The sequence below is a fragment of the Ursus americanus genome, chromosome 1, assembly GCF_024610735.1.
Source record: "Ursus americanus isolate L20-20 chromosome 1, mUrsAme1.1.p, whole genome shotgun sequence".
Classification (NCBI taxonomy): Eukaryota; Metazoa; Chordata; class Mammalia; order Carnivora; family Ursidae; genus Ursus; species Ursus americanus.
In genome coordinates, this window is record NC_142127.1 from 75,157,294 (window position 1) to 75,183,906 (window position 26,613).

Sequence of the window (26,613 nt, forward strand, 5' to 3'; positions counted from 1 at the left end):
GAAATGCAAGGTGTTTAACATAAACCAATCAAGTGTTGGTTCCTTTCCAATAATGGGCGGCCACCTTCTGGTAGAGAGTAATGGTGACATGGAAAAGCATCTTGAAAAGACATTACAACTGGGAAGTAGCTAACTAATGCGTAGTAGTTCCAATGAGAATTTTAAATCCTCTCTCTTCCCTTCCCTGGATCTGTTCAGTAGGGGGGGGAAAAAAAACAGTGACTATCAAAATATGCCTTTTACTCAAATAAATAATAGATTTAAGACCCCTGTCCTTGGGGTATTAGGATGAGAAAGTCAATTTGTCAGCAAAGGTGCTAGAATTATGAATTTATGTTTATTTTAAGGACAGAGATCTCTAAAACCCCAGAGGGACACCGGAGGCCAATACAAAGAGGCATGGATTACAATTTGGGCAAAAAATAAATTAAATACATAAACAAAACACTAAGCCTGGGTTTCTTTTAAATTTTTAAGCTGCCCCTGAGTCATTTCTTTTGCAATCATAAAACAACCTCATAGAGATGAATGTCTTTTATTATGAAAATTGCTGCTACATTACAGCCAACATTCCGAAACAGTATTTTAATAAACATGTCTTGATTATAAAGTAGAGCAGAAACCATGATCCTTTTTTAAAATTGATTAACACCTGCTGATGTTAACACAAATCTGGAGGATACTCCATATGTTCACCATGGTGTGTGGGAGATGAGATGAGGAAGAGCACCTATGTTATTCAAAACAGCTACTAGTGTTACTTGTACAGTGTAAACCAACCATTTACAATAGGACATTAAAAAAAAAAAAGGTGAAAGGCAAAACACTAAAATGTTGAGGTGTTATAATACATTTGAGATGGGAAAAGCCAAACTTGTTTCCTTTTTCTTCCCCTCGGTGAGTTCAGTGCGAGGTACAGGGAAGAACCAAAACACTAGATCAAGGATAGATGCAGTTCCTTGCTTCCATATTTCCCAGAATTTAGTCCTGCTCCAAAACACAGCCCACATGCAAAAGCTCTTCAGGCTCTCATTCACAGGCCTAGCAATACAGCATTTGCACACGGACGAGTGAGGTTCCATAGCAGCTCAGAGTCAGTGTTTGAATTCCAGTGTATTCACTCTGTAGCACTGAAAGGAATCCAAGAACAAAACTCCTATGTTCTTTCTAGTCAGGAGGCAGAAGACTCCTATTTAGATGTGTTTCATGTTTGGGGTCAGGGTATGGTAGTCCCTGCATAGAACCTCTCCCATCATGAATACCCTGGTGGAAAAGCTTAGAAAAAGTTAAAACTGCAGTTTTAGAAGGTCCTCTTTCCCCTCCCTCCACAAAGAAGCATGACGCACACGTGACTACAAGGAATTCAGGAAGGCATAGTGTAGCTACTATAGTTTCAAGTACAATCTGCTCCTTGCAAAGGGGTCTGGGGTAACTGCAGGCAAACCCGAAACTCAAAAAAATTTTTTTAACTTCTTTAAGAAGCTATACTGAGAATTCTTCTTACAACTTCATGTAGCTGGCATACTCTTTACTGTAGGAAGGGATGTCCTCTTTTTCCAAACAGTAAATGTGTGATATTTGGGGGACTTAACATAGGAAAGGGCCTGGTTTAATTGAATTCGATCTCCTTTTCAACCCTCCCTTTAAATCATAGTCTTTTTTTTCTGGGCTCAGGGCTATCATCATTAGTAAGGCTCAGAAAAAAACCACCAAAATAACACAACGTCCTAATTTCAACACCATTCTTTTTTGCCACTATAGGAAGACACCAGATGGTGCTAAAATATCCTACAGATAATCCAGTTGTCAAGCTGTTGTGCATCCTAGTTAAGCTTCTCACGCTGGATCTGGTAGTAACATGCCTGAAAAAAAGTTCAAGACAATTTAAAATGTACTTGTAAAGAAACAACATAGCAATGGACAGGAGACTAAAGAAAGGAAATGTCTGATTAATACTAATAGCTCCAACAAAATCAGTTAGTTGCTTTATTTATCCCTGTTTACTTCCAGTCCCCCATCCAATGTCTATTTTGCCTACTTGTAAATTAGTAGAGAGAAAATTTTGCACACTTTCTTCTAATTCTAAAATAAATTTTTTAGAAGCTGTTTAATATTCTTCACCAAGCAGAAATACCTTAATTGGCTAAGCCACTACTCTGTGGACATTTAGAATATGCTGAGCATTATAAGGTATACAAACAACTGTAATTGGAACAATCTAGTATGTTTAAGAAACTATAAATTAAGAGTAAGCATCATTCCAGACTCAACGAGTCAGAATTTCCAGGAATGAATTTTTAAGAAGCATACCCAGGTGATTCTGGAAGTATCCAGGTTTGGAAGTTACTCACACTACAAAGAACACCTCAGCCAAACCATATATGTTTTCCATTCTTCAACTCCTCAGGATAAATATCCAGGAGTAGGATTACTCAAACACCAAGAACATTTTTGATGCTGTTGATATTGATGTTAACAACAACAGTTTTCTAAAAGGCTGACTGCTGTTTAATCCATTATCGGCAATGTGGACATAATTCTGATTTCACTATACCCCCATCAGCACTGGCTATAATTTTAAAAGATCCTTGCAAATTTAGTAGGCACAAAATGGCATCTTGCTTAAATCTGCAGTACTGTAATTTTCAGTGAGGTCGAGCATTTTCCTACATATAAATGTATCAGTTGTTTCTCCCTTGCTGCTATGTTGAGATACATTTTTTAGTATTTATGTTATATGAAGAGTAAGTCATAGGTGGCCAATATTTTCCCCAGTTTCTCCACCCTTTGCAGTCTATTTAATAGAAAATGTTAATGGTATTTCAGTTGAAAAGTTCAAACAACCAACCTAAGCCCTAAACCTGACATTAAATTCTAGGTTTTTTCTCATTTTAATTTGCCTGTCTCTCCTTTCTCTTCTTTTCTCTACACATAAAAATCCCAAAGCATCTGTAATTTGCAATGTGGGTGATTTTACCTTGATTCCACCCTCCCTCCAAAACAGCTAAAAAGCTATCCCAATGGTTAACATTTATTAAATTTCTATTAACATTTGTTAAATTATTAAATCCTCTCTCTTCCATTTTTGTGTTTGATGTTTCCATTTGCACATGTGAAATTTTTTTTATAACACTGCCTTTATGAGGGCTATCCCTTCTGTTAGGGGTAATGTCCATTCTTGTGACAGTAACATACTATCTTAATTATTTTAATTCTATAATATTTTAGTAACTGGCAGAGTGGGTCTATTCTCCCTTTTTTTCAGAAGTGTTTATGCCATTTTCTATTTGTTGCTCCTCCAATATACTTCAGAATTATTCTAAAATTCTAAGAAAAATCAGGGTGGGGAACTAAAATGACTTGCAACAATCCCTAGAGAGTACTCAGATTACAGAACCTCATTTGTAACATACTGGTTATAGTAAATTCATGTGGGAAAAAAGAAGATGCAATTTGTATTCATTATATACATACTGCCTTCTCTGTTTTACCTCATTTCCATTAAATAGCTCCAGTGATGGGTACTTTTTTGGACACTACAGATCCTTTCTGTTTCTTTTCTAGAGGTATATTTTATATAGATGGTCTACCTTTATAAGCATTTCTAATGATATGAATGATCAATTTATAGGGAAGATTGGGTAATTTGCTTTAGTATTTTGAATAACCAATTCTACTTTTCTTTAATATATATTTTAAAATATTAACAATTGATGTGCTCTAAAGGCATTTAATGTTTGCATTAAACCTCTGTATAAAGATGACAGTGGTTAATCACAGATTTATAATATGGTAAATTAAGGACAGATTTTAAGATTTAAAAAATTAAATACTACCTATACTTACCTTCAAGGTGGTGAACATTATACCCTGTTCCCCATGCTGAAGATATGGGTCCATTAGATCCTCAATGAGGTGTACCTCAGAGCCTAAATTCCTAATCCTGCCCCAATGAGAAAAAGATATGGAATTATTTGTTTATATGTACATCCTCCTTCCAAAACTATGTAAAGGAAGATAAAGAACAGCTCACCATAGTGGAATGGGTAAAGAGAAATGGCTTTTTTTCTAGTGGGGGAGCATTTTACTGTCATCAATTCAGAAAAAGCACTTATTAATACAATGAGTCCCTAATAATCAATTCAGAAAAGGTTGATCACCTGGCCCGTAGCACCACATATAAGAAAACAGGAAACAAGTCATCCATGGACCACAAAAAGTCTTCCTGAAGTGATGCCAGGACACTCTGAGAGATCTCTTCAAAAGTCTGCTGGATGACCTTAAGTTTGTCTGACGGGGTAAATGTTGTGCTGTTGTTAAAAAAAAAAAAAAAAGAAAGTCCTATAATTATTCTTAATAGAACTGTTTGATATTAAATATTAATTGTTTGATAGCATACCCTCCTGAGGCTTATGTGTCTTAAACTGGACAAGCATAATGAGTTGCTGGAAGGGATGACCACAGTAATCCCTTGTTTCTTTGAGAAAAGATGCCTCCAACTATCTATGGTTCACATGGAAGAATTCACTACATCATAAGATTACCCCTTTTAACCATGTAGGACCTTATTCCCTGATTATATATGCTCTTCTCTGGAGTAATCAAGTTTGGTTAATTTCCATTTGGCAAAGATGTGATTATGTAGACACATTTCTGGGTAGGCTCTCCACCTCTTCTGAAAATACAACGGCCTTGTAGAGTAAAAGGTAAGCCAAATGTCTCAAAAGAGCCTTTTCTGATCTCCAAGCTGAGTGTGACACCTTCTAGGAGTGAAGGGAGCACTCAGAGCTTAGGTAAAGATAAGATCTCATTAATATCTTAATAGACTATTACTTTGATTTATGTGATTTTTCAACAAATCAGCAATTACCTGATCTGCTGTAGACATTCTACGGCTGAGGCAAAACAAGCATCTTTTGTAGTTGGCAAAACCTGCAAAAAGAGAATTTATGAAGGTCCAAGAGGAAAGCTGTCTTCTGCAGTAACAGTAAAAAATAAATGATACTGATGGGCAGAGTGTGGTTCTTCAGTGAATAACTCATGCTTGGCTACTATTCTATCAAAGTAAAATGGAAATTTTTTTTGCTATTTCTAATACCCCACATCAAAGAAAAGCATATTTACTGAGAAAACTAAAATTTACTATAATTTACTATACCTTTTTACTCTCTCCAAGGATTGACAAGGTCGCTGGCCAAAATTTCCTACAATGGAATCCACACACTGTTAATATATGTTGTTACTTATGATAGATTAATCCCCATACAAACAGTTGATGGCTATATTGCCTTCCCTGTCCCCATTTAAAATAACTGTTCCACAGATAAAGTTTCAGTAAACATTCCAGATGTAATTTAAGAGTTTCTATCATGCTCTTAAGGGATTTGTCAATGTATACTACAATTGCCCCATACATTACAGATATTACCAAGTATTAGCCAAAATCCTTCCTTCACTCGGTTTTATTGTATTTTTACTGTCAAATTATCCTACTGAAAAAATTTACTTTCTGATTAAGGCTTGGTCATTTTTGATCGCACATACATAATTACTGGGTGATAGGGTGATCAGCTTTATCACAGCACCAGAAGAAAGCATTATGTGTTCTGTTGGAATAACGAGAAACAATGCTCTACAACAAAGAGCAATTCTAAAACTTTTAAATTAGAAATTGGGGATGGGGAGGAAAGAAAGAGAAGAAGAAAAGGAAGAATGTCAAAGACTAAATATAATTTTTTCTGAAACTGTAAATGTATGTATTTTAAGGAACTGCAAAATAGTATAGGATAGCTAAAATTTATACACACACACAGACTTTTATATACACACACAAAAATAAAACACACCTTCAGAAGAATAACCAAGTTTTACACTCCACTCCAAAAATTCTCAAAAATAAAGATTAAATATCACTATTTTGCGAAATAACAGATATATAAATAAGTGAATAAACTGCAAAACATATATTCCATTAGATACTGAAGTACCAAATCCTTGATAATACTGTTTGCATTTTAAATTAAAACCATTTTATTCTACTCATTACTGTACTTACCTCTGTACCCCAAGGAAGCCCAAAAGAGCAATATCTGCCTGCTTATTTAGTCGTAGAACACATTCCCAGTAAATGTCTTCCTCACGATCATTATCCAGGGCATAGAGCATGAACAGTGGTGGGTAGAGCCGAGGTAGTAGTACAGGAAGCAGTAATCCAGAACTTGTTACCACATAACTACAAAATATTGGAGAAGCATTCATATTAAAATTGAATACAGAATTAAAGAGCTTCAGTTTCTAGAGCTGAAAGTAAAGATGGGACATTCTGAGTGAAGAAACAGTTATAACAGGGGCGCCTGGGTGACTCAGTCGGTTAAGGGTCCGACTTGATTTCAGCTCAGGTCAAGATTTTAGGGTGGTGAAATTCAGCCCCGAGTCAGGCTCTGTGCTCAGCAGGGAGTCAGCTTAAGATTCTCTCTCTCCCCCTACCCCCCCACACTCTTTCTCTCTCTTAGAAAAAAAAAGAGAAAGAAAAAGAAAAGAAACAGTTATAGCATTATTCTACTTTTATATTTGGAGCTAACATGAGAAACTTACCTATGGCCCCAGAGTTTTACCTTGGACTGTGAATACTTTTCATTAACTCAAAATCTAACTGAAAACCTAGTTGGTTTCCATTATTGAAAATGATTCTCTGTGGTTATTCTAGATCAGCATGATGTTACTTTGCTCAGCAGCCTTTGCACCCCGTCATTGGTGACTGCACTTCCATGGGGTTTGGCTAATGCAACTTAATACAACCTAGAAGGGACCTCAGATCACCACACCAAACACTTTATCTTAAAAATAAGGAAACTGAGATCTAGAGAAAACTTTTCCTTGGGATTCTTTGGATAGGACCACCCACCTCTTTCTTCACTATCTCTACCCAACTCCATTTACCCTGGCTCTGGAGATTCCGATCTGGAATCTGACTTCCCAGTGCAAAAGGATTTCCTTTCCGTTGGCAGAGGAGCAGAGAGAGGAATTGTGCTGCCCTCTTCAGGAAGCTCAGGAAATAAAAATCTAAGGAATAAGAGAAAATACAATTACACAATTTTTCATACCTCTAGAACGGTTAAAAAGAGTAAAATGCATTTCTATTATTTCATCTATTTAAGGCCCTATGAAATCAAACTTTTATCAACTAAATATTTTAGTTCCCTAAGATTCTTAACTGATGCTTTGTAATTACAGGATAACTTAAAAGTGGAGCTAATGAATAATACCACTAAAAAAATCTTCATATGCTTTTTTTTTTTTTTTCAGTCTGGCTATTAAAGAGTGAGAAATTCTTATCTATATAAAACATTTTTCTTACTGACCAATCTCATCTGAGGTCAATTTGTATTGACTCTTCAAGCAGAGATCATTATTCTCACAGCATAAACAAATATTAGTTGGAAACTACTTAAATATTCAACATTAAGAAAAAATGAAAATCTAATTAATGTAAAATTTTTAATTTTTTTTTTTAATTCAAGTTGCTGGGATACCTGGGTAGCTCAGTTGGTTAAATGGCTGACTCTTGGTTTAGACTCCAGTCATGATCTCAGGGTCATGAGATGGAGCCCCATCTCGGGCTCCGGTCTGAGTATGGAGTCTGCTTGTCCCTCTCCCCCCGCCCCGCCACTCTCCCCGCTCCCGCTCTCTCTCAAATAAAATCTTTAAAACAAAAATTCAAGTTGCTAAAAACTTTTTCCAAATGATTAAGCTGCTAAGTTACTGAGGATTTTTTCCCCTAGGTTTTGAATTTGCCCTAGATTTTATCTCTGACCTCTTATATTCAAATGGTAGGCTCTACTGTACACAAATTCATGGTCCTCTTTTATACATAAACCTTAACTCTCTATTTTTTTTTTTTTAAGATTTTTATTTATTTGACAGAGAGAGAGCAAAAGCAGGGTTGGAATGGCAGGCAGAGGGAGAGGGAGAAGCAGGCTCCCTGTAGAGCAGGGGGAGCCCGATGTGGGACCCAATCCCAGGATCCCGGGATCATGACCTGAGCCGAAGGCAGTCGCTTAACCAACTGAATCACCCAGGCGCCCCAAATCTTGACTCTTTAAAGGGAGTTTGCAATCTTCTGTATTTTTGTAGACTTATACCTTGCCCCTGCCTCTGCCCCTAATTTTATAGTTGGGAAAACTAAAAAAGGTCAGAAAATTTATCTTTATTATGCTCATCTAACTAATGTCAGAGCTGAAAACACTCCCAGTCAGTGGTCTTTAGTGGGTCACACTGCCCCTTTGAAACGGAAGACATTTCCAAACGCATCTATTTTGAAGCTAATAATATAAGGAAGTTTTCCGGGACAAATTCATAAAATTTTGTATAATGACCTCATTATAGTATTTACTTGTTGGCTTAACCCTAGTAAAAGATCTTGAATTTCTCAAGTTTCAAATTTCCTACCTAAAACTCTTTCCAAAGATGTTCCACTTGCTTGCTTTCTCATCTCTTTCAAAGTCTCTGCTCAGATATTACCTTATTAGTCAGGCCTTTTGGACCTTCTGTTTAAAATAGCAGCCTCTTACCTCCAGCCCCATTCTTTGTCACATTTACCATCACCTGACACACTATGTATTTTATTTAGTCTGTGCCGCTAGAATGGAAGCCTATGAGAATACACACACTTCCTGATGATTACTGATGTTAAGCATTCTTTCAGGTACCTAACAGTCGTCTGTATCTCTTCTTGGGGAAACTGTCTATTCTGGTCCTCCGTCTATTTTAAATCAGATTATTAGTGGGTTTTTGTGTGTTGACTATGTAAGTTCTTTATATATTTTGGATTACTAACCAAATCACTATCAGATATATCAATTGCCAATACCTTCTCCCACTCAATAGGTTGCCTTTTTGTTTTGCTGATGGTTTCCTTTGCTGTGTTTATTATGCATAAAGTAAAAATATGTTTTTTGTTATTTAATCTATTTAAGAATCTGTGGCACAAAAATCATCTTCTTGATGAATAATTTCATCAAGGAAGAGGAACCTTAATGATTCTTCACAAAGTTGTAATCTCTAGACTAAGGATGAAGACACCCAAGCATTAGTATAAAGCAATATTCCACAGCTTGCAGACTTCAATGAGAAAGATCTCTTACCTCACCAGCTGGAAAATTCGCTTAAGGTAAGACTTAATCTCCTTCACAGCCTCCTGCAATAACCGGCGATTGGCTCCCACACCCACGTATGTCATTCTATAAACTGCAACCAGTGTCTCCACAAGCCTGCCCAGGGGGTGCAGAGGAGTGTCACAGGCCTGAACAAGAAGAGGATCATTGAAGCCAGTCACTGACTAACAGCAGAAACAATCAACAAATAAAAAATAAAACAATTTCATATATGATAAATAATTTTCAAACCGGCAGGAGTAAACTTTTAGATCATGAAAATTCAAATACTTAAACTTCTCTGAAAGTGTTGAGTCTACCCAAATTATATGGAGTAGGAGTTCCTAATCTTACTCAAAGAATCCTTTTAGCATCTTGGGAAAACAGCTTTGGATATACTGATAAATATAATTAAGCTATAAATAGGAGAGGTTACCTTTGAGCAAACTAAATAATGAGTTGATTATGCTCTAATACAGTCACTCTTCAGTTCCCTTGATTTCTCTTAATACTGCTTCCTGCAACCCCATATCAATGTACATCATACTTTAAATTGTAGCTAATCTTACAGGGTTTGAGAAGGAAGCAAAGAGCATCATCATGGGGTGAGGGCAGCATGATTTATACAATCTCTAGTCTGCTATTGTTGCTAACAAAAAGCCATTTTAAACTTTTACCCTTGTTCTCAAGAACTTCCTTGAGCACTTTACAAAACTTAAAATTTAAGTTCTACCATCATGATAGGGCAATATTCCCGTGGAAATACGCTTTTAGTAGTCAGAGAATTAACAAAAGAAATACCTGGAAAGCAAAGATAGGATTAGGGTACCAATAAGCTGTGAGCAGATTTGAATGATACACTGTAGTAGTTGCATCATTAGTTCACAAGACCACTGTAATTTTGATCTACCTTTATTAAATATTTCTTGATATCATCATATTTCTCCACAGAGAAGGCACCAACATGCTGAGGAATGAATTCCAAACTCTCTAGTGTCTGAGTATGTGAACGACTTAATGTCTCCGGACTGTAAAAAGACAAAAGAAAGCCCACTGTATATTTCATATCAAGAAAGCAAGGTAACTGCAATGTGCACATGAAACACTGCCACCAAGTAAGGATGAAATGGAGTACCCAGCACAGTGTTTGGCCCAAATGAGCTCATAATTGGTAACTGACCTGCTATTAGATTTTTCTAACAGTCATTCCAATGTCATTTAATGTTACTTCATATCAACTACAATTAATTAATGAAGATTTTGCTTCAATATCAACCATGGTGTTAGGAGATACTATAATGTTAGACTGAAGAGAAAACTGGTGACAGACTTGTCAGTGATGAGAGACAAATGGAATAAAAGAGAGTGGAAGCAGTGAGGAAAAATGGAAACACATGAAAGGGCAGAGGAAGAAGGGAAATGAGCTCAAGTAAGGAGATAATGAGGATGCTACAACTGGTGGTGAGATAAGTACATAATGGGTAAAGGGAAGCTCTGGATGAAGAGGCCATGATAAAATACATACTTAGTAATCAACAGACATTTTTTGTAATGGCATTCTATTACTAAATTACAACCAATTAGAAATAGTACACAATCATTATCACACTATTTTAGATAAACAAGACCTCTGCGGTTGCAACATGTTTTATTATATAAAAGTTCATTCACTCTCATTCTTTGGAAACACCCAACAACAGCTAACCAAGGTCAACTAGAGGACCAAAGTCTCAATGTTTAGACTAACAGGCTCTAACAGTGAAGGCTGACCATCTGCATCACACACAAGAGAAAGTCCATAGCTTTCATCAATCCTAGGAGTTCCCACTTCTTCTAATAGAAAGAATTTAAGGTAAAAATCATGAACTCTCTGAATGAAACACTGTAATCCGTTCCTGTTTATCCCAAATATGGGGGGGAACCCAAACTTCTTTCTATACAGCAGGGATTATCAAGTTCTTTGGGTCCAAATGCCAAGCAATGCTTCTGGGAGTTACTGGCCAAGTTAAAGAATAAGGAAATATGCAGAAAAGGAGACAGAGGGGAAAAAAAAAAAAAAAGGCAGGAGAAAAGGAGGACAAGGGAGAAAATAAGGAAAAGAAAAAAAAATGAAGCGGTACATCTGTAATTTTTCTTTCAGTACTTCAAAACTGTGGTGCCACTTGCTTTCAGTCTCCAGAGGGTGCTGATGACACATATGCAAGGACTTAACTGGCAGTGTCCCTCTGGGTAATGCCTCCTTTTTCTCCAGCTGCTTTCCCGACTTTGTCTTTCAATTGGATTATGAGGTGTCTGTTCAGATACTGTTTTTTCAGGATGCAGTTTGCTCAGCTTCTTGAATCTGCACATTTGTCTTTCACCAAATTTGGGAAAATTTCAACCATTATTTCTTCAAATATTTTTGCATCCCCATATTTTTTCTCCTCTCCTTCTGGGATTCCAAGGACACAAATATTAGACTCTCAGGTCCTTAGAGCTCTGTTCCTTTTTTTTTTCCCCATGTATTTTCTCTCTATTGTTCAGTGTGGATAATTTCTATTAATCTAGTCTCATGTTCACTGACTGTCATCTCTATTCTGCTACTGAGTTCACCCAGTGATTTTATTTGGTTATTAGATTTCTTAATTCTAAAATTTGATTTGGTTCTCCTTTATATCTTCTTTTTCTTTGCTGATACTTTCAATTTTAATAGTTGTTTCAAGGGTGTTTGTGATTGCTTATTTGAGCATTTTTATAATAGCTCCTTTAAAGTTCTAGTCATAATTTCAAAATTTATGTTGGGAAGCCATTGGTATGTATGGATTGTCTTTCCCAAAATGAGATGGTGGTTCTTTGATTACCAAGTAATTTTGTTTATATTCTGGACATTTCTGAGTATTATGTTATGACACTTCGGGTCTTGTTTTTGTCCTATGAAGAACATTGACAGGGTAGGGGAAGGGAGGGAAAAATAAGATGAAATCAGAGAGGGAGACAAACCGTAAGAGACTCCTAACTACAGGGAACAAACTGAGGATTGCTGGAGGGGAGGTTGCTTGGGGGATGGGATAACTGGATGATGGGCATTAAGGAGGGCACGTGATATAATGAGCACTGGGTGTTATATGCAACTCTGAATCTCTGAACTCTACCTCTGAAACTAATGATACACTATGTTAATTAAATTTAAATAAAAATTTTAAAAAAGAATGTTGATAAACATAGTAGGCTTGAAACTATTATCTTTAGAAGGATTGGCTTCTAAAGTCGGCTTCCTAAAAGTTCCCTATACTGACGTGAAATATTCCCTAGCTAATAAGCGTATTTTGCTGTCCACAACTAGGCTAACAATGTGATTTATGGTGACTATCTATTTTCCTTCTGGGACTGTGGAATTCTGACAGTTGCTAAGCACAGAGTGTTTATGTGACTAGCCCCCAATAAAAACCATAGGCACTGAGTCCCTAATGGGCTTCCCCGGGCAGAACGGCTGCATTTTACTGCTGGGGGGATAGTGTGTTCTGTGGGACCCCTCACAGAAGGGAGAGAGCGTGGGAAACTTGCCCATGGAATCCTCCAGACTCTGCCTGGGGTCTTCTCTTATGATCTGACTATAGATCCTCACTGTGTTGCTATAGTAACTCTTACCTATATGACACCCAGTCTTGTGAGTCCCTCTAGTGGATCACTGAACATGTAGTTGATCTTGGAAACATCTGAAACAGCTGATAGTTTTGTTTCAGCCTTCTGTGAGCAGTGGTTTCAATGTCAGTTCACTTCTCAAAGCTTTTGCAGTCCTATTTAGGTCTGTGAGCATATCACTCAGTGGTCAGTCTGGGACCTGGGTGGAAGTCTACCTATTAGCTCAGTTCTCAAAGTATTTGGTATGTGAATTAGGACCAAATCCACCCAAGTGCAGGTCTAGGGTGAGCCCAGGAGTTCATAAACAACCTTATAGGGTCGCTTTCTAGAGCTCTTCTCTCTCCATTACCTCACCTGCATTTTCTGGGTCTCCTATTAGATCCTCAGGCCAGAAACGGCCCACTTCTGTGAACACGCCACATCTAGGGCCAAGCAGTGGCAGGATAGAGAGGCCAAAAAAGCAATGGGATTTGGCCATGACTACTAGACCTGAGGATCCACCAACAGAGGAAGAAGTTTCTACTCCTACAAGAGTTTTTCCTGTTCCTGGCTGCTCTAGCAAATGCCACTGCCACCCTGCCACAGAAGTACGTGGAGGCTGAAGCCTGCAAAAATGAAGGAAAAACACAGAAAGAACACAGTGTATCTCCCCCACAATATCTGAGCTTTAAGAGTCTCTTTTTTGCATCTTGAGCCAGAAGCAGAGGGTTATTTCTGAAGCTCTTTCTATATACCACAGTGCTTACTTCAAGGTTTCGGGTTACACTGAGTTCAGGCTGAGGGATATTGACGTTAAAAAACTTGCAACTAAAAACAAAAACAAAAACAACTTATAACTGGTTCGATGGTACTTTGAATTCAGGTGTTCTTCCTCAATACACTAGCTGATATCTTCTTTACAGAACAGCTGCCCATGTATTCTGCCTGGGTTTTATAGTTGAGTTCAGTAGAAGATAAAGGGAGGTGTATTTTTCCCATATTACCCAGAAACAGAAGTACATCATTGACTTTAAAATTATATTTTCAAGTTCAATATGGCAAGCCTTGACTACTTGTTAAGTTTCAACTTCCTATAACACTCTGCCCTATGCTGCGCAGGCATTCACTCACCTGTCTCTGTGTTGGCGCCGACTGGTGGTCAGGGCCACAGCAATATTGTCCCATGCTTTCCAAACTTCCCCTTGGCCTGGGTTCTCACAGCCCAGTTGACGCCAACATTCATCAAATACTGCTTTCCACTTTTCATCAGCTGACACTGCCAGGTTTCCCAGCTTCCTGCTAATAAAGCCGCAGCAAGTTTTATTAATCACTTCTTTTGTGCAAAAATCCTGAAGAACAGAAACTTTCTAATATACAACTGGGAATGCTTCTGTAACAAAACTGCCGAGACTGGCAGTGGTTCTATTTTATAAACACTGAATGAAAATTTTAAAGAAATGATTTTAAGCTACTTAGCGTCTATCGGATACTAAAGTGTATAAACAGTTAAGTATGAAGCACATCAGAATCGACTCCTTTGCTTTCTACATTTCCACAAAATTGATTTTGTAAAATTGATTTCTGTTAAAGCAAGGACTTCCTGCACTTTGCACATCTCATAATGAGAATTGTAAAATGCATTATATAATACTGGGTTCTAAAAATATATCAAGTGTCCATCAGAACAAAGAATTGGAGAAGCTACCAAAATACAGAAACAAAGTTAATGCTGGAATCAATAAAGGAAAATAGATACATGCCAAAAACATGGAGGAAGAACATAATACACTTAGATACAGATTTTGTTTTCCTTCCCACATATGCAGAGTATATATAGGTTTGGCCTTTACTTTTCAAAATCAAGTTGTGTAGGGATTCCATTTAAGAATGTTCTCTTTAAATCAATTTGGATATCTGCACCATTAATAGTAAAATTAATCCCCCACACAGAATTTTTATTTTAAACATCTATGCTCTGAGGCTATAATCTAAACCAAGACTATAGATTATGTATAACAGCAGCAGTTGGCAATACAAGGAAGTTACACTTTGTTAAAAAATGACTTCAAAAATTTGTTTTGCGTTAAAAAAAATTTGTTCTGTAATTAAAGTATTAACCATCTTTGATAAAAGCAAACAACTCAAAACACTTAATAATTAATCCACAATTAACACTAGTTACTCACAAAACTTTGGGTCTGTCTTTGTCACTCTCATACAGACTAGGCTTGAAGTAGGTTCCAGTGATTTTTATCCCAGATCCCCATTCTCCACTAAAATAACCTTCAATGTAATCTCCATTTGGCATAGTCAGTGTTCCCTAGGTAAAGTTAAAGAAAGTGTCAAATTTAGAATTATTTCCAATTAAAAATCAAAAGAAAAAAAAAGCACCAGTTAACGTTTTCCCTTTTTAACTCTTTATCAGTCCCCAATTCATTAAAAAAAAAAAAGTATGTGTACATGCATGTGTAAAAAGATTGTATGAAAATAATCCATGGGTAGAAGAAAAAAAGTTACCGAAAAAAAAAAAATTTAAAATATTTAGAGCTGAATGAACATAAAACTTTCCATATTTATTGAATCTGGTGCCTAGAGACAAATTTATAGCTATAAATGTCTATTTAGAAAATAGGAAAGCCATCAAATTAGTATTCTAAAATTCCACCTTGGGCTCCTGGGTGGCTCAGGTGGTTAAGCGTCTGCCTTTGGCTCAGGTCATGATCCCAGGGTCCTGGGATTAAGCCCTGCACCGGGCTCCTTGCTCAGCAGGGAGTCTGCTTCTCCCTCTCCCTCTGACTCTCCCTCTACCCCTTGTGCTCTCTCTCCCTCTCACTCTCTCTCAAATAAATAAAATCTTAAAAAAAAAAATAAAAATAAATACATCCAAACAAGAAGGAAGAAGGTAACATTAGAGCAATGAGATTTTAAAAAAGAGAAAAATGAAACCAAAATTTGCTTCTTTGAAAAGATACACAAAATTGCCATTCAACTAGATTAATTAAAAAAGCCATAAAGTCACAAAATCAAGAATGAAATAGGGTATTACAGCAACCTTACAGAAATTAAAAAGGCCAAGAGAATACTAAGAGAACAACTTTATGCCAACAAATCTGATAACTTTGATACAACAGAAAAATTCCTAGAAAGAACCAAATTACCAAACTGACTCAAGAAAAAATGGAAAATCGGAATAGAAGGAAACCGAATTAAAAAATAAAAATATTCTCACAAAATAATGCTCAGGCCCAGATGAGCCTTCACTGGTGAAGTCTCCAAAACATCTGAAGAAGAAATAATACCAAGACTTTACAAGCTCTTTCAGAAAACAGAGGAGAAGGGAACCTTTCCCATTTCATTCTATGGGGCCAGTTTTACCTAAGATAGACAAAGACATCATGAGAAAACTATAGACATTATCCCTCATAAATACAAAAATCTTCAACAAAATATCAGCATTAAACCCAGCAAACTATAAAAGTATTATACACCATGATTTATCCCAGAAAAGCAATGAACATAATACACCATATTAATAAAGGACAAACACCTACATGATCATCTCAACAGACACAGAAAAAACTATTTGACAAAAGCCAAGATGTATTCGTGATAAAAACTCTCAACAAACTAGGAATAAAACTATCTCGATCTGATTAATCCATGAAAAACCTTTAGCTAACTTCATACTTAATGGTGAAAGATTTAATGCTTTTCCTCTAAAATAGGGAACAAGGCAAGGATATCCACTCTTACCACTTCTATTCAACATTTTACTGGAGAATATAGCCAAGGTAATCAGACAAAAAAACCAAAAAACAAAAAACCCTCCATATTGCAAAGGAAAAAGTAAAAGTGTCTTTATTTGAAGGTAACATGATCCTGTATAAAAGAATTCCTAAGAAATATACACACACACTTCACACCAAACCCCTAGTAGAATAAACAAGTTCAGCAAAGTTTTAGGATACAAAAACAAAATACATAAATCAATTGTATTTTTCTATAATAGCAATGAACAATCCAAAAATAAAGTTAAAAAGAAAAAAAACAATTCTCTTTACCAACAGCATTAGAAAAAGAATACTTAGGAACAAATTTAACCAAACCAATGCAAGAGATACACACTGAAAAGTACGAAATGTTGCTCGCAGAAACGAAAGATCTAAATAAATGGAGAGATGCTCCACATTAATGGATTGGAAGATTCAGTATTATTAAAAATGGCAATTCTTCTGAAATTGATCTACAGATTCAACACAATCCCTATCAAAATCCCAGTAGGTTTTATTCCAAATATTAACAAGCCAGTCCTAAAATTTATATGGAAAGGCTAAAGATCCAGAATAGCCAAAACATTTTTAAAAATAACAAAATTGGAAGACTTACACTTCCTGATTTCATAACTTACTAGAAATCTATAGTAATCAAGACAGTGTGGTACTGGCACAATGAGAGACAAGTAGATCACTGCAATACAATTAAAGAGTCCAAAAAAAAAACCTCACACATTTCATGGTGAATTAATTTCAAGAAAGGTGTCAAGAAAATTCAATGGGAAAAGCTGCTGAGGCAATTGGATACCCACATGCAAAAGATCACTTTAGATATTTAACCCAGACCATACACAAAAGTACATCAAAATGAGTTACAGATCTAAATATAAGAGCTAAAACTATAAGACTGCTAGAAGAAAACCTTTTTTTTTTTTTGCATGCAAGCAGGGGGAGCTGCAGAAGGGAGGGAAAGGGAGAGAGAATCTCAAGCAGACTCTGATGAGCGTGTGGAGCCCAACACAGGGCTCGATCCCATGACCTTGAGGATCGTGACCTGAGCCAAAATGAAGAGTTGGACACTTACCCAACTGAGGCACTCAGGCACCCCGAGAAGAAAATCTTAATAACCTTGAGTTAGGCGAAGATTTTTTAGATATGACACCCAAAGCCTGATTCATAAAGATGTTTCTGATATACTGGACTTCATTAAAAACTTTTGTGCTTCAAAAGGCACTAATAAGAAAATAAAAAGAGAAGCCACAGACTGCAAGAATTTGTGAATCCTATATCTGTTATAGGAGTTATACCCAAAATATATAAAGAACACTTACAATTCAATGAGACTACAAAAACAAGCAAATTCTTAAAATGTCAAAATACTTGGAAGAGGTGTTTCACCAAAGAAGATATAGGAATCACTAATAAGAACATGAAAACATGCTCTACATTATCAGTCGCTAGGAAAATGTAAATTAAAACCATGAAATATCATTTCACACCTACTAGAATTGCAAAAAGAAAAAAACAAAATAAAAAATACTGGCAAAGACGTGGAGCAATTAGATTCCTCATACACGGATGATGAGAATGTAAAATGATGCAGCCACTGGCAAATAACTGGCAGTTTCTTGATATGTTAAATATCAATTTACCATACAACCCAGTAATTGCATTCCTAAATTCTTCCCCAAAAGAAATGAAAACATATGTTCACACAAGAAGTTTTACTCAAAAGTTTATAGTAGTATTATTCATAATAGTCTGAAGTGAGAAATAATCCCACGCCCATCAACTGATTAAGGTTTTAGAATATTACTCAGCAATAAAAAGGAATGAACTGCTATAAAGGCCACAATATGGGAAAAATCTCAAACATTCTAAGTGTAGGAAGCCACAGAGAAGAGCCCATATACTGATTCCATTTATAGGAACAGACCTAAAAAGGCAAATCTACAGAGTTATAAAGTCCACTACATGTTGTCTGGGACTGGGACTGGGGAAACAAGGAGTGACTGCAAATGAGCAGGAGATCGTGACAGAAATCTTTGTGGATGATGTGAAAGGCTCTAAAATTGGATTGTGGTGATGGGTGTACAACTATATATTTACTAAAAGTCATTGAAATGTACTCTTAAAACAGGTGAATTTTATGGTAAGGTAGATTTTCTTAAAGGTCAAGAAAAAATTAGAAGATTGGATTAGAGGAAGAAGAAAGTTAGGTTCCAACCTTTCCACTAAGAGTCCAGTCATCTGAAAATTCTCCCTCATATATAGTATCATCTTCGGAAAGTAAAACCCCATTTCCCTATGTGAAGAAACAAAACAAAAATCACAGCAGATAAAATGCAAAGTAACTTAAGAGTTCACACAGCCATATCCCCCAAAGCCTTATATAATCTTAAAAGACAAGAAAAATAGTACTTAGAAGGTAGAACATTAATAAAATGATGATTTAAAAGTTAAGGACATGGGAGTTTTAAAAAGTCAATAGCAACTATATGCAAAATATTCTACTCACCATCATTTTATTAAGGTGAAAGTTGCCTTCATAGTATAATCCAAACTGGGTAACTACCACACCATTCCCTTGACATACGTCATCTTGCCACATTCCCATATACTTTTCCCCCCTGTATAGAAATAGAAAAGAAATGAAATGCAAAACTGGTAAGGATGAGATGGAAAAAAACAATTATAATATGGAAGATTCCAAGTATCATCACTCCTACGTTAGTATTTGTTCCATTTTTCTAGTTCAGGTGGTTAACTCTGTGTCTCCTCAAACATGGGCCAATGTGGTAGCAAAAGACATCTTACTCAGAGTAACGTTCTCTCAGGAATTTAATATAGTCTACCTGACATAGGTCTGCATATATTCCATGTACGTCCTTGATAATTGAAAAAAGGAATGTCAAGAATTCAACTCTAAATAATTTCATTCAAAATGTAGTATGTAGACTCAAATCTATGCATACGTTTTTCTTACTCCAAAACTTATTAAAACTTTAAAAAAAGAAATGAGGTTTATTATATAAGAAGTCTCATTCTTCACAAACTCAAACTCAGAGAAATCTTACTAATCTCCACTTAAAAAACAAGGTAAGTATAAACTGCTTGTTAAAAAAATCATAGAGTTTAGTAATAACATCTAAATTTTAAAATCCCACATTATAAAAATAACATGAAGGGGGAAAAAGTATGTATTAAGTCCAAAAGCAAATCAGGCTAAATCAAATACGGAGGCAAAAGAAATGCATTACTCCCCAAGGTTTAGTTAATTGAATTTAAGCTTGATTCCTGGGTTGCTGGCATGGTAACAAGTCCCTGACCTAACAAAAGACCTAAGCAGAAAGGTGTTCAGATGCCATCCTATGACCCCCAAAGGGAATTTCCATTGGTTCCCTCTGACCTTTTATTCCTATTATCTACAGATTGTTTTAGAGGTTTTTCTTTTTATAATAAAGATTTGGTAATCTCTAAAACACTAAAAGCTTTGTACATGTGGAGCTTTAAGGAAAATGGTACCTAGGTTAATTCTGAAAGATCCTGATCTTGTAAAGAAGTAACCTATTACTTGGTTCATAAGCAAATGGAAAAAATGATGCCTGGCAACTGTGTCTTATTAAAAAATGTCTCAATACCGTCCAATTAAGATGCTCAACCTTAATAAAAGCATCACTGTTATTGAAGAACTATAGGAACGTTATCCTCTCACACTCAACTTTGAGATTAGAAGCAGAATACCGTACCTAGTGATATCATCAAAGACACCATATCCTGCTTTCTTATCCATTACCCATTGGCCAATGAACATGCTGGGAGAAGAGGAAGTCAATTTTCCACTTCGCAGGAGACCATGACCATGACGCATGTTATCTTGAAAACAGCCTTCAAACACTTCACCAGAGGCATAACTGTGGTTACAAAGAATGGATGAAGATCACAAACACATTGAATTTCTGATGCTCATTTTTACAAAGTTTAGGAAATTCAAAATTATACTCATGTCCCACTGGTGGCTATAATTATTTATTTATATGATTATTTTTCACCAATCAAAATTTTTTGTATTTGAATGAATGAAGCTTAGAAATTAAAGACATCATGGATGGTATTCTGTGTTAATAAGGGGGAAAAATGTGTATTAATCCCTTGTGGGAAAATGAAATAATGAGTAATCTCTAAAAGAATGATAGGTTTTGTCCATATTAGAGTTATTTAATAAAGATAAATTTATACGAAAGACATTTAGCAGATTCTATGAGAAAGTTATGGTTTCTAAGGTTTGTACAGTTTTGCTGAAAACTAAATAATAACCTAATATTTTCACCTTGTGATAGATAAGAAGTTATCTTTATAAGAAGACTTTTTAAACGGTTTCAGTCATAAAAAGAATAAAATTTACTTACTCCTTGGAAATTTTGGCTATACAAACATTTAAGTCTATGTGATTGTTTGAAAAAGCAACACCAGCCCAAAACCTTTCCAATGTTATTACCTATAGACTCCTTGACCACACATTTTTCCTTCTTTCCAATGGCCCACATAATGGTCTTCTTTGTTCAGCGCTTTGTTTGGGATTCTGTATTCTCCATATCTACCAAGGAGAATAAAAAACATCAGAAGATGCATTTAGGACATATTCACCTTTTCTATATATGCACGTGTAAACACTTTAACAAGGAGAACAGGAAAAAGAATTACCTATGGGGGAAAGGGGTAAATGGGGTTTTGGTTTAAAATGTATCTATTACCTAAACAATCAGGCAAGTCTTAGAGGAGTGGGGCCTCAATCCCACTACACAGAGATTATGTGTTTTACCCCAACTCCAGTGAAAAACAGAAAACTTAGGTCCTAAGCCTCTCTGCTACTAATTAGCCACATCACCTTGCATAAGTGCAGGTACCCAGCTCCCTCATCCATGTGTGGCAGGGTAAATGAGATTATTTGAAGTCTCCTTTCATTGTAAAATTCCATTTAAAGCAGATTAAAAGACATTATAAAAATTTACATCATCACACACACAAAAATCATATAGTAAAATAAATTTCTCTAACATGATATAAAATACTTCACTGCCATAAGTTTATCGTGCAAATATTTTTACAATGTTAGAAAACATGACAAGCTTATGCAAAAATGTCACTTGAGTACCATTAGGATAATATATCATCTAGAAGATTTCTCCTTTAGCTATCACAGAAATTAAAGATGACTTAAAATTACTGAGAGGAAAAAAAGTAAAACTACTGAAAGGAAAATTTGTCTATATCCTTTGTGTAAAAGGGCACTACGAAAGCAACAGTTCACCATCAATATTACCCCAGGTTCTCAGTCTTCACCACTGAGAAATGAACAGAAAACAGGCCCACTTTAACACAGAGAAGGGCTGTGTCACTTGAGGTCATAAGGCTACCAAGGTAAATGATTCACTTCAGGTAAATCAGGCTGCATCCTACATTCCCAGCCCTCTTATGATCACACACGTACATTGTAAGCCCTAGTACACTGTATGCATTTCTAAAAAACAAAACAAAAATCTATTTGTTTTGAAAATAACTCTCAATACATAATAATGTCATCAGTGGCTGACGCTGAGTTTACTCTTAGGTTTTACACAATCTTCTTACCCATCTTCCAAGCCATTCCTGAACATGCCAGAATACATCTTTCCATCTGGCCACTTCAAAACCCCTCTGGAATGCATAAGCAAAAAACAATACAGATCAAGGAATGTTTCAGATAACCGATACTTCTTCAGTATTGAATCAGACTATCATCTTCACCCCATGCATAAATCTGAAACATTTTCACCTGCCGTGAGGCTTCCCTGAAAGCCAGCGTCCATCATAGGTTGCATCCTTTAGGCGAGGATCCTTATAGAAAGTATATTTGGCACTGCGTGAAATGGGTGGTTCCTGCCTCTGAATACTGCTGCCACTTCCATAAGGTGGAAGGTCAGATGTCCCCCTCAAAGCCTGATCCACAGCTTGGCTTATAGCCCGTAGCCACTTGGTCTAGGAACAAAAAAAGTAAATGTCAATTAAGCTTAAGGCAACAACTCAAGCACTGTTTTAAATCCTGATAGCTTTACTTGCTATGAATAATTTTTCTGTCTCTTAATGCTTGTCTTATTGAGTAATGCTGACTGGCTCTTGGAATTCACTGCTGTATGTTTCAAATTATGTCACATCAAAAGACAAAAACAAAAACCTATAGTCTTGGTTTAACGAAGACTTACCAGACATAATTATGGATCATTAGTCAAGGAAGGACAATTTTTATCATTTCTTTCCTAGCATAAGAGACAGACGTAGCCAGCTCAAAAGATCAAAAGAAAATATCATAATGGACTAACCTTTTCCTGGGGTGTTGATGAAATGAGAGTGAACTGCTCCTCAGGTGTAGTTATCTTTAAGCCATTCCTAAAACGTTCACAAGGATAAATACCAGTAGGTATGACAACCTGTCTGTAATATCACTCCTCAAATATTAAAAGCAACTTGTTTATTTCAAGAGGAGAAGTCAATTAAATGTAAATGCAGACATGCCTTGGGTTCGGTTTTCACAGTAGGAGATAGAAAGGACAGAGTCAATTTGCTCTGTGTTGAACAATGGGGATATGAGCAATGAAGAAGCCCTTCCACCACTGATCATGATCAGCCATGATTTTCACAACAGGCCACTTTACTATCCATAGGCTGGGAAGGTGAGCCTCATTATGCAGAATGAGGAGGTCTCCTGAGCTTTTTTTCATGTCTAAGGAAACAACCTAGGTAGCAGAGGGAGAGAATTAGGGTAAGGGTCCGAGAAGAGGGACATACTTACACACCACCAGCTTCTTCAGAAAGTGGCTCTGCCCATAGCGTGGCCAAAGGGAAAACATGATGTGTGGAGAACTGAAAGAAAGAACATGGAGACACATCTGAGAAAGTTCACGCGGGCCCTTGGGTCTCTCTATATAACTCCTTTCAAATGGTTAAGTCCACATCTCGGCCACATTTTAGTCCCCATAACATAGCTAATCCCAGTGGGTCGTGCCATCTCTGCTACAAGGACCCCTTCACACGGCTGATATTCATTTTCAAGCTGGAAACTAAAAGAGCTCCCTGAAATTTGGTCCATACCACAGATGCAAGCTAAACATTCTCTTTTATTCAATAATTTCAGCAAAATCACAATATTTTTAATACAAACTGATGGTTTAATTAAGTAAAAGTGAGGAATCTGGCGTACCTGGGCATGGACTAGGGCATCGTTAAAGAGAATGAACCAATTCACAGAAAACCTCCCAGCATGCTGCAGAGATAGGGCTCGGTTACTACTCTCACAGAGCAGCCGACGCTCTGGCTTCCTCAAGGAATCCTGGAATTGAAAACAGATACATAACAGAACTGTCACAACTACATTAACATGCAAAGAGGAAATGAAAAAGACACAAATCACGTTTAGGAAAATTTGTTGCTCATAGCTTAGCTTGGTGTTAAACCTGAAGTTAGATAGGATCTGAACATTTAATAAAAGCACTCAAAGGAAATTAAGAAAACGACAGGAACAAACAAAAGGTGATGTGGAAAGGAGAGGATTCCTAGAAATGAGGGTAGGTGTTGAGGTTTAGAGCGACTACTGCTGTGGTCCTTTGACCACCCTTAGAAAAGGGCTCATTAAAACATTATGAACAAATGAGGAATGGAGAAAATTACGGCAGTTGTCGTGGACATGCCTGCTGTTAGCTGGGGCAATGACAACTGGCATGGTTTACCGTCATTTTCCCGGGAAAGGTCTTCCAGAAGCCCAGTGTGTATTCAGCTTCCTTCCTTTTCCTGCCGAGATGGAGAGCAAGAGACTCATAACAAGAACTGGAATCCTGCAGTTTCTGGTATTCTGGAGATGTCTGAAAGCCAATAATTAAGGGGGGGGGGGAGAGAAAGAACATAAAACAATTGTGCAGAATCTGTAGCCTCAGTGTGGTGTAGATATACAGTATTAAATTTAGGGAAGAAATCCAAATGAAGAACAGACGTGGTACATTAAAAGGGGATGAGCGGAAAGAAGATTGGTTCCAAAAAATTCTACTATACACATGTACATATGAACCAGAAGAATAACTCCAGGAGAAAGAAACAAACACTGGCAGATATAGTGAGGAAAGCAGCAGAGAACTCATGGCAGGAATTCTCAAATGTTTTGGCCTTGGGATATGCCTCTATTTTGCTTATGTGGGTTAGATCTATTGATATTTACCATATTAGAAAATAAAGTTGAGAAATAAAAATAACCTTTAATCTTTATGAACTCACTTCAAATACAGTAACGGTTTAAATAAAAAATAACTATTTTCAAAAACAACAAAATGCTTAGTGAGAAAAGTAACATTGGTCTACATTTTTTCAAATCTATTGTCTGCCTGACAAGATGACCGCTAGATTTTCATTTCTGTTATTGCATTTAATCTGTTAGTTGAAATAGATGCAGAAAATCTTGCTTTATAAGACTATATAGTTGGGAAGGGAGGATTATTTTAATAGCCATTTCAAATAAGTGGATATTCTTTGAAACTAAACCAAAAGTCTTAAGTGGTAGGTTCTTAAAAGAGTAGCTGAAATGTGGAATCTGAAACGATATTAACCGAACTTTTTGTACTCTATTACATTAAATGCGCTGATCTATCTTACACTTTGAAAAGCTCTTTTACCCTACGCATGATTTTACAGCATGTGGATTAGACACCTGGAAAAATACTGGTTCTCTGAGTTATGCAGACCTTTCAAATGTTGATAGATTTTATCACACAACGTCAGAAGTTCTATGTTAATATTATCACCAATCTCATCAGAAAAAGTTGTCAAGTACTGGGAAACTGCCAAACTCAACAGTGACACATACATGTTTCCCACATTTCACTTTTTGCTTCAGAGTTCAGATTTTATCATTGGCCACAAATACTGTCAATTGTTCTCCTTGAAGTGACAGGTTCATTTACTCGTTTTTGAGAAAATATCTGCCTGATACCCAAATCTGAATAAACATAGTTATCTGCCAATTGTTCAAGTTAAAAAAAAAAAAAAGCAGCTCTCAACTCAAACAATAGTAATCTTGTGCTTTTTCTTGAAAAACCTCCATACTTCAGTATGCAGCAGAGCTGCTCTGTGTACTCCCATCTCCTCACACAGAATATTAAGAAGATATATACTTCTGTGTGTGATAATGGATATTAACGAGATTTATTGTGGATGATCATTTCACAACATATACATCGATCGAATCATTATTTGGCTACCTGAAAATAATAAAATGTAACAAGTCAATTTATCTAAAAAAAAAAAAAGATGTATACTCATTGGTTGAGGTTAAATAAAATAATTTTTGCTGTGTCATCAAGAGTATTTCTTTTTTTTTCTTTTTAATGATTTTATTTATTTATTTGACAGAGAGAGACAGCCAGAGAGAGAGGGAACACAAGCAGGGGGAGTGGGAGAGGAAGAAGCAGGCTCATAGTGGAGAAGCCTGATGTGGGGCTCGATCCCAGAGCTCTGGGATCACGCCCTGAGCCAAAGGCAGACGCTTAACGACTGTGCCACCCAGGCGCCCCTATCAAGAGTATTTCTAAGTGAAACCGGCATATTTTTACTTATTTTGTTTTTTAACTGCAAACGCATGGCAGCAAAGAACACAATGACTAGTTTGGTGCCACTGCCTTGATTCATGCTAAGGAGCCAGCAGTTTTGCCCATCTTTACTTTGCACCACTGGTGCAAATGACACACCACGGAAAAGCAAATGTCTTAGTATTGTCCTGAAAACAATCTGATCTTGTGACGCTTCTAAAAGGGTCTCCGGAATCCCCAGGGGTTTGTGGGCCAAGCTTGGAGAACCAAACACAGCATAGGGTATAATTGCGCTGCTAGGTGGAAAGGGAGCATAAGGTAAAACAAAAGGATGATCCCTCACATTCATGAATAATTACTTTACATTCCATAATTCTTACAGTGACTCATACTCATTTTACATTCGTTTAAAAAACATTTAATGGCATGTATTACATACAGAATATTCCGCTGAGTGTCAGGGATAAAAAAAAATAAGGT

The 26,613-nt window shown here is 36.5% G+C and overlaps 1 protein-coding gene across 6 annotated transcripts in view; it reads right to left on the bottom strand.

The window, feature by feature from the left end:
• Window positions 1-519: 519 nt before the first annotated feature.
• ALS2 (alsin Rho guanine nucleotide exchange factor ALS2) overlaps window positions 520-26,613 on the bottom strand; it is a 71,794-nt gene continuing 45,700 nt past the window's right edge. For 4 of the 6 annotated variants that reach the window (XM_045806513.2, XM_045806511.2, XM_045806510.2 and 1 more), the window contains 21 exons: window positions 24,289-24,420; window positions 23,763-23,891; window positions 23,355-23,425; window positions 22,885-22,951; window positions 22,341-22,543; window positions 22,157-22,222; window positions 21,024-21,122; window positions 20,275-20,439; window positions 19,044-19,155; window positions 18,753-18,830; window positions 14,939-15,072; window positions 13,884-14,051; window positions 10,063-10,180; window positions 9,144-9,301; window positions 6,940-7,062; window positions 6,056-6,232; window positions 5,159-5,204; window positions 4,871-4,932; window positions 4,161-4,310; window positions 3,847-3,943; window positions 520-1,862 (listed from right to left, as the gene is read on the bottom strand). In XM_045806513.2, coding sequence (XP_045662469.1) covers window positions 1,824-1,862; window positions 3,847-3,943; window positions 4,161-4,310; window positions 4,871-4,932; window positions 5,159-5,204; window positions 6,056-6,232; window positions 6,940-7,062; window positions 9,144-9,301; window positions 10,063-10,180; window positions 13,884-14,051; window positions 14,939-15,072; window positions 18,753-18,830; window positions 19,044-19,155; window positions 20,275-20,439; window positions 21,024-21,122; window positions 22,157-22,222; window positions 22,341-22,543; window positions 22,885-22,951; window positions 23,355-23,425; window positions 23,763-23,891; window positions 24,289-24,420 — 2,394 coding nt within the window. In that variant the 3' untranslated portion in view covers window positions 520-1,823. The remainder of the gene's footprint in view (window positions 1,863-3,846; window positions 3,944-4,160; window positions 4,311-4,870; window positions 4,933-5,158; window positions 5,205-6,055; window positions 6,233-6,939; window positions 7,063-9,143; window positions 9,302-10,062; window positions 10,181-13,883; window positions 14,052-14,938; window positions 15,073-18,752; window positions 18,831-19,043; window positions 19,156-20,274; window positions 20,440-21,023; window positions 21,123-22,156; window positions 22,223-22,340; window positions 22,544-22,884; window positions 22,952-23,354; window positions 23,426-23,762; window positions 23,892-24,288; window positions 24,421-26,613) is intronic. The other 2 variants (XM_087862713.1, XM_087862716.1) reach the window with 2 other exon arrangements.